We start from the raw sequence: 12857 nt of genomic DNA on the forward strand, positions 1-12857 counted from the left end.
TAGTTTTTTAACGACTAGTTTTTTATCGATTTTATTATCTATTTTACAACGCTTAATTCGAATAAAAAAACATTACAAGAATTCCTAGAAAAAAAAGCGTTACAAGAAGTCCTAGACATTACAAAGATTCCTAGAAAAAAACATTACAAGTCCTAGCTAAAAAAAAAGCGTTAATATAAGTCCTATTCATCCAAATCAACGTCATCCAACCCATGTTTTGCCTTTTTTTTGTCACATACTTTCTTGTGAATCGCTAATCTCTTCGGGTCCATATGTGTGTGATCCGCAAAAAGTATGTTCATATCTTGATTATATATAAAGTCATCCATTTTTTGTTGATGTTGTTTTAAATTATTTATCTTTCATTTTGTTAGAGTAATTGTCATTTTAAATTATATAATTTTTTTTTGTTTATTTATTTTTTATATTTTAGTTAATCTATCTTTACTAAATTTTTATTATATTGCTATTTATTTAAATAAAAATTAAATATTTTATAGTATTGTGAAATTCTTATTTAAAATAAATGTAAAAGTAAGTGATGATATGAATATGTAAAGATGGTTTGAGAATGTGTATTGTTGGAGTAAAAAAGATGGTTTTTAAGAAAGCTGATGTAGCTGGTTTAAACAAAAAATTGTTAGAGGCGATCTTGGAGATGGTCTAAGATAAAATTTCATTCCATGCTTTTAACTTTTAAGTGCTATCGGTTGGGATAAACTGGTGGCAGGCAATCCATACATAGTATAGGTCCGTGATCTGTCAGTGATGTCTTTACCAACACTAATTCACCGACTGATTACCAACGGATCCACTTTCACATATTGAATTGTCCGTCGATGAAAGTCCTTCTAACATGTTGTGTGTGATAATCTTGTTTAATATTTTATTATTCTAAAAAGAGTGTACATTTAGTTTATTTAAATATACCTTTTATTAAATTTAACAATAAATGCATAATCACATTCTCTTAACAAGTAACAAAGATGCACTATTTTAACCTCTACCAAAAGTTTGTCATTGTTGTCTCAGAAATATAATATTGGAACTTTGACTCTCATGTTAATGTCATAAGAACAAGTTATAATGCAGCATCAGAAGACTTATACTCTTGAGAACATTATAAAAAGGGATCCCTCCTTGTTTCAAAATATAACTAATTTCCTAGCAGTCTACACCATATCCTCTTATTCACTTAAAAAAGATGTGGAGACTAAAAGTAGCAGAAGCAAGTCAAGCGGGCCCGAACCCGTACCTTTATAGCACAAACAACTTTGTGGGGAGGCAAATATGGGAGTTTGACCCGAATTATGGAACTTTAGAAGAACGTGCTGAGGTGGAACAAGCTCGGGCCGATTTCTGGAACCACAGACATGAGGTTAAGACGAGCAGTGATGTTCTTTGGCGGATGCAGGTCTTGTTTTCTGTTATTTTGATAGTTCTAAAAGGATTATCGTATATTTGGTTATGAATGTAACAGTACGTTTTATGAATGTGGATATGCAGTTTTTAATAGAGAAGGAATTTAAACAAACGATACCGCAAGTGAAAATCAAGGATGGTGAAGATATAACGTATGAAAAGGCTACTATTGCGTTACGGAGATCAGTTAATTTGTTTGCAGCTTTGCAGGCTGATGATGGCCACTGGCCAGCTGAAAATGCGGGCCCGTTGTATTTCATGCAGCCATTGGTAAGCATTTTATATTTTGTTAGATGAAAAGGTAGACAGGTCGGGTTGGTTGGATAAAAGGTCAACTGGGTTAGGGTCAAAACAAGTGATTTTTGTTATCAACTTGAATTTGCCGCGCCGGGCCAAAAACACAATTTGCAAAACTTTTGTTCTATACATGATCACAGCTGGGTTGAGTAGAGAGCACATACTGGGTTTTTCGCCCAACCAGTTCCAGTTTGGGTCAACAAAAGTGAAAGCTGGTTTTGGTGGAACCTAGTTGAAGAAAGTCAAAAGATCGAGTTTGACCGGTTTGAAACCGGATTTTGACTTGTTTAAGCTGGGTTTGGCCGGTTTCAAAGTATAGGGTTAAATTCCAACTCCGGTTCCAACAACGGTACCAGTTCCCGAACCCTTTTTTTCACTTCCAAGGTTGGGTAACAACTGGGCTTGGATCAAGACGAGCAAAATTTTTAGTTAACTAGAACGGGCTGGGCGAAAACACGATTTGCACAACCTTTGTGGCTGTGCGCTATACATTACTAGTGAAAAATATATTAATGTTATGGGTGTGAATCAAATACAAATAAAAATAACGTGCTACTTAATTATATATACAATATAGTGCAATACATAATTATACTACTTGAATCTCACAATTAGCACGTTAATTTAATTTGTACGTCAACTTTTAATAAAGCAATTCACGAGGGTTACATTTGTCACAATTACACTTGGGCAAAGGGTGTTGATGGTCCCGTTAACCTGTTTTGAGGAAAACTACGGGCTAAACCACTAGTTACTGTTTTTGGAAAACGAAAAATTAAACGATCAGGTTGGTTGGATCGGTCAGGCCAGGCAAAACAGTTCAGATTTTTTTTTCCTTCAAAATTTTTGGTTTGTATTAATATTAATATCTATAAAAATGCTTATTCGCAGGTGATGTGCTTATATGTTACCGGGCACCTTAACACTGTCTTCCCGGCAGAATACCGAAAAGAAATCCTACGGTACTTATATTGTCATCAGGTAGTTACTATTGTAACTTTAACTATAACTTCTTAACTGAAATTTCAAATAACATTAACAAACATTACTTGAAACTCAACAGAATGAAGACGGCGGGTGGGGATTTCACATAGAGGGTCATAGCACCATGTTCTGCACCACCCTCAGTTACATTTGCATGCGCCTTTTAGGAGAAGGACCAGATGGCGGTCTGAACGGTGCGTGCACCAAAGCCCGTAAATGGATTCTTGATCATGGCTCGGTTACAACCATTCCATCCTGGGGCAAAACATGGCTTTCTGTAAGATTTTATTTTCAAAACTAATCAATATAATATTACTAAATAGATAATAGTAAAAATGTTTTGACTCATTATGGTTATATTTTTAGATACTTGGTGTATGCGAGTGGGCTGGAACCAACCCGATGCCCCCCGAGTTTTGGATTCTTCCTTCTTTCTTACCTATGTATCCAGGTTAGTGTTCTAGTACCAATTGCATTAAAAATAACATGTTTATAAATTAATATATTATATTAATGTTGTATGGAACACGGTAACGTCACCACCACCTTTGTTGTCGCTACGATTTTCATACCTTTTTTTTCCTAAATAACTCTTTTCAACTTGCATCCGTTTTGACCTGAACCTGTTGACCAAATTTGAACCCTTTGACTCAACCCTGTTTGACCTGGGCCCATTAACCCAAATCCATTTTGAACCGAACCTGTTGACCTAGTTTGGCATGAACCCATGGAGGCGTGGACCCAGATTGACCAAGTTTGAACCCTTTGACCCGACCCAGTTTGACCTGAACACATTACAACGAGATCATGCCTTTCATTCTGGGGTGACCCAACCCAGTTTGACCTGTACCCCTTGACCCGGTTTTACCTGAACCCGTTGACCCAAACCTAGTTTGACCTGAACCCATTTTGACCCAAACTCAGTTTGACCTGAACCGGCTGACCAGACCCAACCCATTGGCTTAGAACACCAAAATGCTCATACCAGTGATCATAATGTACTATTTCCTACTTAAAAATATTAATCTAAATGCAGCAAAAATGTGGTGCTACTGTCGGTTGGTATACATGCCAATGTCATACCTGTACGGAAAAAGATTTGTGGGTCCCATTACTCCATTGGTTCTGCAACTTAGAGATGAACTTTATGCACAGCCCTATGATGAGATCAAATGGAAGAGCATAAGACATCTATGCGCAAAGGTGAAACTTTAAATATTCTTAACATATAACTTGAATAATATTCATCTTTCTTGCTAATTATTTAGCTTCCAACTTACAATTTCAGGAAGATTTATATTATCCTCATCCTTTCCTACAAGATTTGATGTGGGACAGTCTCTATGTTTGCACTGAGCCTTTATTGAATCGCTGGCCATTTAATAAACTGCGAGAGAAAGCACTTCAAACAACAATGAAGCATATACATTATGAAGATGAGAACAGTCGATATATCACCATTGGTTCGGTAGAAAAGGTAAGTTGATAAATGGTTTAATTAACATATAATTAAAATGTGTAAAAGTTGGTATAAAGATTTAAGTTTTGTCGTTCAGGCACTGTGTATGCTTGCATGCTGGGTTGAGGATCCAAATGGTGTTTGTTTCAAAAAGCACCTTGCCCGAATCCCGGATTATCTCTGGGTTGCTGAAGATGGAATGAAAATGCAGGTCATATAAAAAACTTGTGATATACACACACATTATATATGTGTGTGTGCGCGCCTATATATCGAAAACAAGTATATTAAATGTAAATTGATTTAATTGCAAACAGAGTTTTGGCAGTCAAGAGTGGGATGTTGGTTTTGCCATTCAAGCTCTATTAGCTACTGATCTTACCGAAGAAATTGACTCTACTTTGAAGAAAGGGCATGAATTTATCAAAGCTTCACAGGTCTCCAAGACCCTGATGCTTTATTAGAGTTACTAGTTAAAACCAAACATTTGTACCTTTTACTAAATTAATCCTGATTATTATTAAATACCCTGGTGCAGGTTAAAGACAACCCTTCTGGTGACTTTAAGAACATGCACCGCCATATCTCTAAAGGGTCATGGACCTTTTCAGATCAAGATCACGGGTGGCAAGTTTCAGACTGTACTGCTGAAGGTTTGAAGGTATGTATACAATTTTTATAAAATTGCATAATCATCTAAATATTAATATTATTAGAAAAGCCTCTCTATATGATCTAATTACTGTCTAACTAATACCTAAACTCTATCCTAGTGTTGCCTCCTATTTTCAACAATGCCACCTGAAATTGTTGGCGAGAAAATGCAACCCGAGCAACTGTACGATGCTGTCAACATAATACTTTCCTTACAGGTTAATAATAATTTAATTTTAAATCCCAAAATATTCTAAAATGTGGTGTCAATGAGTTATAACTGGTTGTGATGATAATATAGAGCAAAAACGGAGGATTAGCCGCATGGGAACCAGCAGGATCATCAGATTGGCTGGAGGTACATATCTAAGCCGTGACAAAAATATTGTTTAGTTTGATATTATATTCCAAAGAATTCTTTTTTCCATTTTAGATTCTCAATCCTACTGAGTTCTTTGCTGATATCGTCATTGAGCACGAGTAAGAATTCAATATTGTTTACCATTTTAAATACAGCATACGTTATACAGGCTTAAATTTAATTTTAAAGATACTTACAAAATTTGTTGACTAGGTATGTTGAGTGCACATCATCAGCAATGCAGGCCCTTGTTTTGTTTAAGAAGTTATACCCTGGGCATAGAAGGAAAGAGATAGAAATTTTCCTTACGGGCGCAAGTGGATACCTAGAGAAAATACAGATGCAAGATGGTTCATGGTTTGTTTCTGTTTTTCTTTAATTATAACGGATAACTGAAACAGTGGAACCAGATATGGCAAAAGCCGCAAAATGGGCGGGCCGGTCAGGTTCAGCCCCAAATATTTTTTGAATTCTTACATAACTCTTAAAAATATGTGTCAACTGTCAAACAAGATACAAAAATCATATTCTTCGATAATAATAGTCCAAAATCACACTTTAGACAAATGTTGACCCGTTTGACCCATTCCCTTCACGCTATTCTCTTTACTTTACTCAAACATAGGGATGCATGTGAAACTGATGTAACTGAACCATAACCGAACCCAAATATAAAACCGACGGTTTGGTTTTATGTTTTTTAAAAAACTGATTTGTCAGTTTTGCTTGAACCAAAACCCAAACCGAAAAAATCACTTTTAAGTAATTTATAAGAAATTAATAAATAATGTAGCACAAAAAATTTTAGGTGCAAATGTGTAATAAATAATTAATTATTAATTAACAAAAAGAAAAATATAGGCCCAAATTCATTATTTTGGGCTATTCTCTTCAGCCCAAATTTTCAAGTCTAAATGGTAAGACCGAAAAACTGAAAACAAATCGAACCCATTGTAAAAACCGAATTTTCAGTTTCGGTTCTATTTGAGCACCAAAACTGACCCAAACCGATCCATTCATGAGTAAGTGGGTCAAAATTGCCACATCTAGTTGGAAAAAGTTTTCCTTGTTGCATTGTTAACATAATAAGAGCATTCCCATCCCATCCCCCATAATTATGTGAGGGGGATTGGTAAATTATAGGGTGAGGTTTTGAATGAATGTGAGTGTAAATTATAGGGTGGAAAGAAATATGTAGTGTTTTTTTGTAAATTTGGGGAAACATTTGGGGAAAATTGTTTGCCCCTATTTATATTTTAATATTTGTTGGATTGGTTGTGAGTAAATGAGAGAGAAAACTGTAATAATAAAAGTATTATTTAATTTAACAGGAAAGAGAAATGTAGTGTTTTGTAGTGTAATTATAGAGATAAGGACGAAGAACGGGATGTGAATGCTCTAAGCTGTGGTAAATTGGTAATTATAGGTACGGAAACTGGGGCGTGTGTTTTACATACGGTACCTGGTTTGCTCTCGGAGGACTCGCAGCTGTCGGAAAAACATATGAAAACTGTCAGGCAATTCGTAAAGGTGTCGAATTTCTACTGGAAACACAGCTGGCAGATGGTGGTTGGGGAGAAAGCTACAGATCCTGCCCAGAAAAGGTAACACTATAACATAACAACTGTTTGGAAAAAATGCAAATATAAATTAATCATCTAATGCTCAAAAAACAGAAATATATACACTTGGAAGACGGCCGGTCCAATCTGGTACACACTGCATGGGCAATGATGGGACTGATTCATTCTCGACAGGTCAACTTATAATTCAAAAATCAAAACTATAAATGTTCTAGTGCGTTGTAGATTCTTATCCAAGACATGTTTTTTTATTTATTTGTTGAAAAGTACAGATGGAGAGAGATGCAACACCTTTACATAAAGCAGCCAAGTTGTTGATCAACTCCCAGTTGGAAAATGGTGATTTTCCACAACAGGTATGTTTAATTAATGTATAATTAAATGAAATATAAAGCATTTACTGTAAAATATTTTTTGATAATTATATAATGTCTACAACCAATTTATAGAAAATATACAAGAGGAGCAATAACCATCAATTGAATGTACAGGAGATATTTGTGCAAGTAAATAAGGAAAATTATTGAATAGCATAATTTGTTCCTTGATATTAGTGTAACCGCTTTGACTGTATCAATTGAGATTTATATTCCTTATACGCCCCCGCAAGATGGAGGATCCATCAGATACGCCAATCTTGGACCGATTACGAAGAAATGGTGCTCTCGTTAAAGGTTTGGTGAGCATGTCCGCTAATTGATCTTGAGAGCTAATATGAAGAACCCGTAACTGTCCAGCCGCAATTTGTTCTCTAACAAAGTGATAATCAAGTGCTATATGTTTCATTCGTGAATGGTATACGGGACTGGCGCAAAGATACGTAGCACCAGAGTTGTCACAAAACAGTGTTGGAGGCGTTGTTGAAGTAAAGCCAAGTTCATGCAATAAATTCTTAGTCCAAGTGATTTCCGCTGCAGCGTTTGCTAGAGCTTTATATTCGGCTTCGGTTGAGGAGCGTGAAACCGACTTTTGACGAGTAGACTTCCATGAAATAATATTAGTGCCTAGGTAAAGCATGTAGGCAGTGGTAGACCGACCAGCGTCATGTACACCGCCCCAATCCGAATCTGAGAAGGCCGAGAGATCAAGCGATGAATTTCGGTTTAGAAAAAGGCCATGATGAATGGTACCTTTAAGATAACGGAAGACACGTTTGAGGGTCTGCCAATGTGTTTGGCGTGGGTGGTGCATAAATTGGGAGAGTTTATTAATGGCGAAAGAAATATCCGGGCGAGTGAATGCCAGATATTGAAGTGATCCTACGAGTTTCCGATATGGTGTTACATAGACCGTAGGAGAGGAGTCAGAGGCGGATAAAGGTTCAGTGGCGTTAAGTGGGGTGGTAACATCTTTTGCTCCATCCATTTTAAACTGATGCAAAATGTCTTGGATGTAGTGATGTTGTGATAGAAAAAGACCCTTTGGTGTGGGAATGACTTCAACACCTAGAAAGTGATGGAGCATACCAAGATCCTTGATAGAGAATTTGCGGCTTAAAGCCTCGATAAAATGCTCAAGGAATTGTGAGTTGTTGACCATAAGAACTATATCATCTACATAAACCATGAAATAACAAATGATATCTTGATGTTTGTAGATAAAAAGAGAGGCATCGGCTAAGGATTTTCGAAATCCAAAGCGAAGAAGAAAGTTTGCAAGTTCGATATACCAAGCACGTGGTGCTTGTTTTAAGCCGTACAAGGACTTTTTGAGCTTACAAATGTGATTGGGGTATTGTGGATTAACATAGCCTGGTGGCTGAATCATGAAGACATCTTCATGAAGTGTTCCATGAAGGAAGGCGTTATTGACATCCAATTGACGTAGTGGCCAATTTTTGGTAAGTGCAATGGAGAGAATAGTCCGAATGGTGATTGGTTTAGTGACGGGACTAAAGGTATCGAAGTAGTCCTTTCCATGTTGTTGGAGGAACCCTTTCGCTACAAGACGGGCTTTGTATTTTATAATAGAGCCGTCTGGATTACGTTTAATTCTAAAGACCCATTTGCAACCAATTGGTTTATCGGATGTAGCGGGAACAAGTTCGCATGTTTGGTTTTGAAGTAGCGTGTTGAACTCGGAGTCCATAGCAGCACGCCATTGTGGGTCCTTAGATGCTTGGTTGTGAGTTGTAGGTTCAAGTGTGGGTGGAAGATGGTGGAGAGTAGTGTTGTTAACAGTATGAGAATTGTAATATTTTGGGTTCGGTTTTCTAATTCGTTGAGGCCGAGAGGGAGCAGTAGGGGAAGAAGAAGTGGTTTCGGTTGTGGGAGTGGCGGTCGTGGAGGGTGGTGATTGGCTATCGGTTGGAATGAGATTGGATTCAGGTGTGGATGAAGTTTGGCTTTCGGCTGGAATAGTATTGGAGTCAGATGGGGATGTGGGTGTGGTAGTAGGTGAATTTGATGTGGGGTCGGATGTGTATGGTGAAGAGTTGATTGAAGAGTTGGTGGGTGAAGAAATATGTTGGCTTGAAGTAGATGAGGAAGTAGAAGAGGGATTGATGGGGAAGTGTGAGGTGTTTGGTTGTTGGGAGTGGGTTGATGGGACAGAAGGGTTTATTTGACGTGGGGATTGCATGGAGGTAGAACTAGTTCTAGAAGGAGATGAGGTGTTGTTTGGAGAAGGTGGTTTTCTTTTATAAATAGTAGAAATGAAGTTGGCAGGAGTGGGTAGAGGACTTTGATCAGTATTTTGAGTGTTGAATGGGAAACTGTGGTCAACAAATTCAACATGGCGGGAGTGATATAGACGATGAGAAGAGGGGTCATAACACTTATAGGCGGATTTTGAGGGTGAGTAACCAAGAAAAATACATTTTGATGAGCGAGGGTGAAGCTTCGATTTAGCATATGGACGGAGCCATGGAAAACACAAACAACCAAAGGGTTTAAGTTTGGTGTAGGTAGGTGTGGATTTGTATAATTGTTCAAAAGGTGACAAGAAATTTAGTATTTTTGTGGGAAGTCGATTTATGAGTAGACCGCGGTTTGAAACGCGTGAGACCAAAACATGAGTGGTAGATTAGCATGATAAAGGATAGAAAGCCCGGTTTCAATGATATGTCGATGTCGGCGTTCCACGACTCCGTTTTGTTCCGGAGTGTGTGGAGGGGTAGTAAAATGAGAAATACCATTTTGTTGAAGATAGGAAGTAAGTCCTATGTATTCACCTCCATTATCCGAAAAAAGTGACACTAGTGGTGTACGAAAGAATTTTTCAACTAGTGTTTTAAATTGTGGAAACAATATAGAAACGTCCGATTTCTTTTTAATGGGATATAGCCAAGTGTACTTAGAGTAAAAATCGACAAAAAGTACATAATAGGAATATCCATCATTTGAGGTTTGAACCGGTCCCCAAACATCCGTGTAAACAAGTTCAAGCGGTTTAGACACAGTAAAAGAGTTTTCACCAAAGGGTAATTTATGACTTTTATTTAACGAACATGCATCACAATGAAAATAACTAGCGGACATATTATTGTAAACAGGTCCTAATTTATTTAGTAGGCGCTTTAGAACTTGAATAGATGGGTGTCCAAATTTGTGATGCCACGAAAGGAGAGAGCTAGATGTCTTGGTGCTTAAATTAACTTGCATGGGAGAATGTCGAGGGTTGGGTGTTGCATAGTAGACATCATTGATGTTCACTCCCCGCATTAGGTGCGCCCCCGTGCGAAGATCCTTAACCAAAAAATGAAAAGGAAAGAATTCAACAGAAACGTTGTTAGTTTTGCAAAGCTTAGCAACCGAAATAAGATGATTACGTAGTTTAGGAACGAGTAAGACATTGTGAAGTAGTAAAGAGCGAGATGATGTAGGAATAGAAGAGTGACCAATGTGAGAAATGGGAAGAGTATTACCATTACCGAGAACGATCTCGTCGGGCCCCCCATATTCGGAGAGGTTGTGCATGAAGGCTTGGTTGGGTGCGGCATGATCGGAGGCACCGGTGTCAAACATTAGTGAGGTTGATGAGCTTGCCATGGATGAGTTGACTTGCGGGTTTGAGGATGGCTTGGCAATATCAATGTTGTTGTTTTGCAAAAACCGAGCAAGTTTCATGCAATCCTTGGTGTCATGCCCTGGAATGCTACAAAATTGACAAAAGAAATTATGACAGTTAGTACGATAATTTGTCGGTTGGCCTCCGATTGCATTTGGAGCAGCAGTAGATCGCGACCCAAATTGATTTGCCCGATTTGAAAAACGGCCTGGTCCGGTGTGAGGCCCAGAGGTGTTGGACCGATTTGGGTGGTATCGGACAACATTTGTGTTGTTGTGACGATACGTGATGTTAACTGTGGTGATTAGGGTTGCCGGTTTAGAGGTTTGTAGCGATCGCTCATGATCTACAAGTTTCTCATAGAAATCAGAGAAAGTGATCGGTGTGTCTCGAATCTTCAAGGCGGCAGAGATTTCTTTGTATTCGTCACCCAGATGGGTGAGTATGTGAACTATGAGATCATCATCATCAATTGGCTTGTGAGCCAAGGCTAATTCATCGGCTATAGCTTTCATCTCGTTGAGGTATTCTACTACAGGTTTGGTGCCTTTGCTGTTTGTAGCAAGTTTTGATCGAAGGGAGATAGTCCGGGACCGTGAGACACCAGCAAAGCTGTCGGTGAGGCGTGTGAAAAGCTGGTTAGAGGTCTCAGCAGATGAGACGATTGGTTGAATCGTGTCCGAGCAACTTCCAAGAAGTGCCCCGAGAAGAATTTTGTCTTGGCGAAACCAGAGACGATTGGCTGGATTCGGTTTTCCTTCAAGTGTTTTTGGTGGTGGTTCGGTTCGACCGTCAACAAATTGTTCGAGTTCAAGACCCATGAGCATGGATAGGACGTGTTTGCGCCATGAGGGAAAGTTGGTTGTAGTTAGTTTGATTGGAAAATGGTTGTGGGTTGAAAGTTCAATAATGGTGGAGGAAGACATAATGTGTCTGTTGTATGGGGAAAAAAAAAAAGAAGAAGGCAGCAAGGTGGTTTTGGATTGGAAAAAGACTCAGAGGAGTTGAAGAGCTCTGATTACCATGTAAAATATTTTTTGATAAATTATATAATGTTTACAACCAATTTATAGAAAATATACAAGAGGAGCAATAACCATCAATTGAATGTACAGGAGATATTTGTGCAAGTAAATAAGGAAAATTATTGAATAGCATAATTTGTTCCTTGATATTAGTTTAACCGCTTTGACTATATCAATTGAGATTTATATTCCTTATATTTACTAGTTGATTAAAAAGTACCTAACGCAGGAAATTGCTGGAGTATTTATGAAGAACTGCATGCTGCACTATGCACTGTACCGGAATATATACCCGATGTGGGCGCTAGCTGATTACCGCAAGCATGTGTTGCCCCTGCTCAAAAGCGTCTAATATAACCATCCAATTCAATTATTTCAATACATTAAAGAACTATTTATATAAAGTAAATAATTTATTACTCTCCATAATCGTTGCAAATACAAGGCGGTCAAGAAGGAAATGTAAAAAGCCCATTTTTTATTATTTGTATTTATTATATCTTGTTCATGTAAGTCCTCAACCTTTATTCAAGTGGTATAAGTTATTTCAAATAATCTGGATTTGCTGTGTGATGTGTGCTTTGTGAATAAATTTTTATTATGATCAAACATTAACTAATGAAAATAATCAGTACTTCAATAAAAATTAAGAAAGTGCCTACAATTGCTGCAATAAAAGTAACTACAGAAACGTTGTTTTGTGTATTTCACAATTCCAGCAGGTACTAACTACTAACCAAATAATAGCAATGGAATTGGATATAAAACTGGCAGCATTGGTTGATGATCATATACAGCTGTGATTATAAGAATCCCCTACAAGGCTTCAACAATGCGTTGTGCAAACAAATCAGGAGACACAAATTCAGCTCTTGTGTAACCGTGTTTTCCGATGGCTGCAGAAACAAGTATGACTGAATCAAATAGAAACAAAGAGAATGTAAATCAAGCAGAAAATCATTTACTACTCATGATTCGCGTACTGCATGGCGTGCATGTAACGGAAGCTTCATGTAGAATTTCCAACTGTTTTCAGACAGCATAGTAGGGCTCAAATTTGTGTG

General features: G+C 37.7%; 1 protein-coding gene across 1 annotated transcript; it reads left to right on the top strand.

Annotated features, from left to right (window-relative positions):
• The first annotated feature begins 1178 nt into the window (after positions 1 to 1178).
• LOC143604788 (beta-amyrin synthase 2-like) lies at positions 1179 to 12244 on the top strand. The gene is made up of 18 exons (XM_077081166.1): positions 1179 to 1414; positions 1507 to 1692; positions 2611 to 2700; positions 2783 to 2980; positions 3070 to 3154; positions 3740 to 3906; positions 3992 to 4180; positions 4260 to 4373; positions 4480 to 4599; positions 4701 to 4823; positions 4936 to 5034; positions 5118 to 5174; positions 5250 to 5296; positions 5391 to 5534; positions 6604 to 6781; positions 6854 to 6934; positions 7033 to 7116; positions 12023 to 12244. The coding sequence occupies exons 1-18, from the start codon at positions 1205 to 1207 to the stop codon at positions 12143 to 12145; spliced, it is 2295 nt and encodes a 764-aa protein (XP_076937281.1). The 5' UTR covers positions 1179 to 1204; the 3' UTR covers positions 12146 to 12244.
• The last annotated feature ends 613 nt before the right edge of the window (positions 12245 to 12857 follow it).

This window comes from Bidens hawaiensis, unplaced genomic scaffold (genome assembly GCF_021521415.1).
Source record: "Bidens hawaiensis isolate Kalapana, Puna unplaced genomic scaffold, B.hawaiensis_p1.1 tig00066664_1, whole genome shotgun sequence".
Taxonomy (NCBI): domain Eukaryota; kingdom Viridiplantae; phylum Streptophyta; class Magnoliopsida; order Asterales; family Asteraceae; genus Bidens; species Bidens hawaiensis.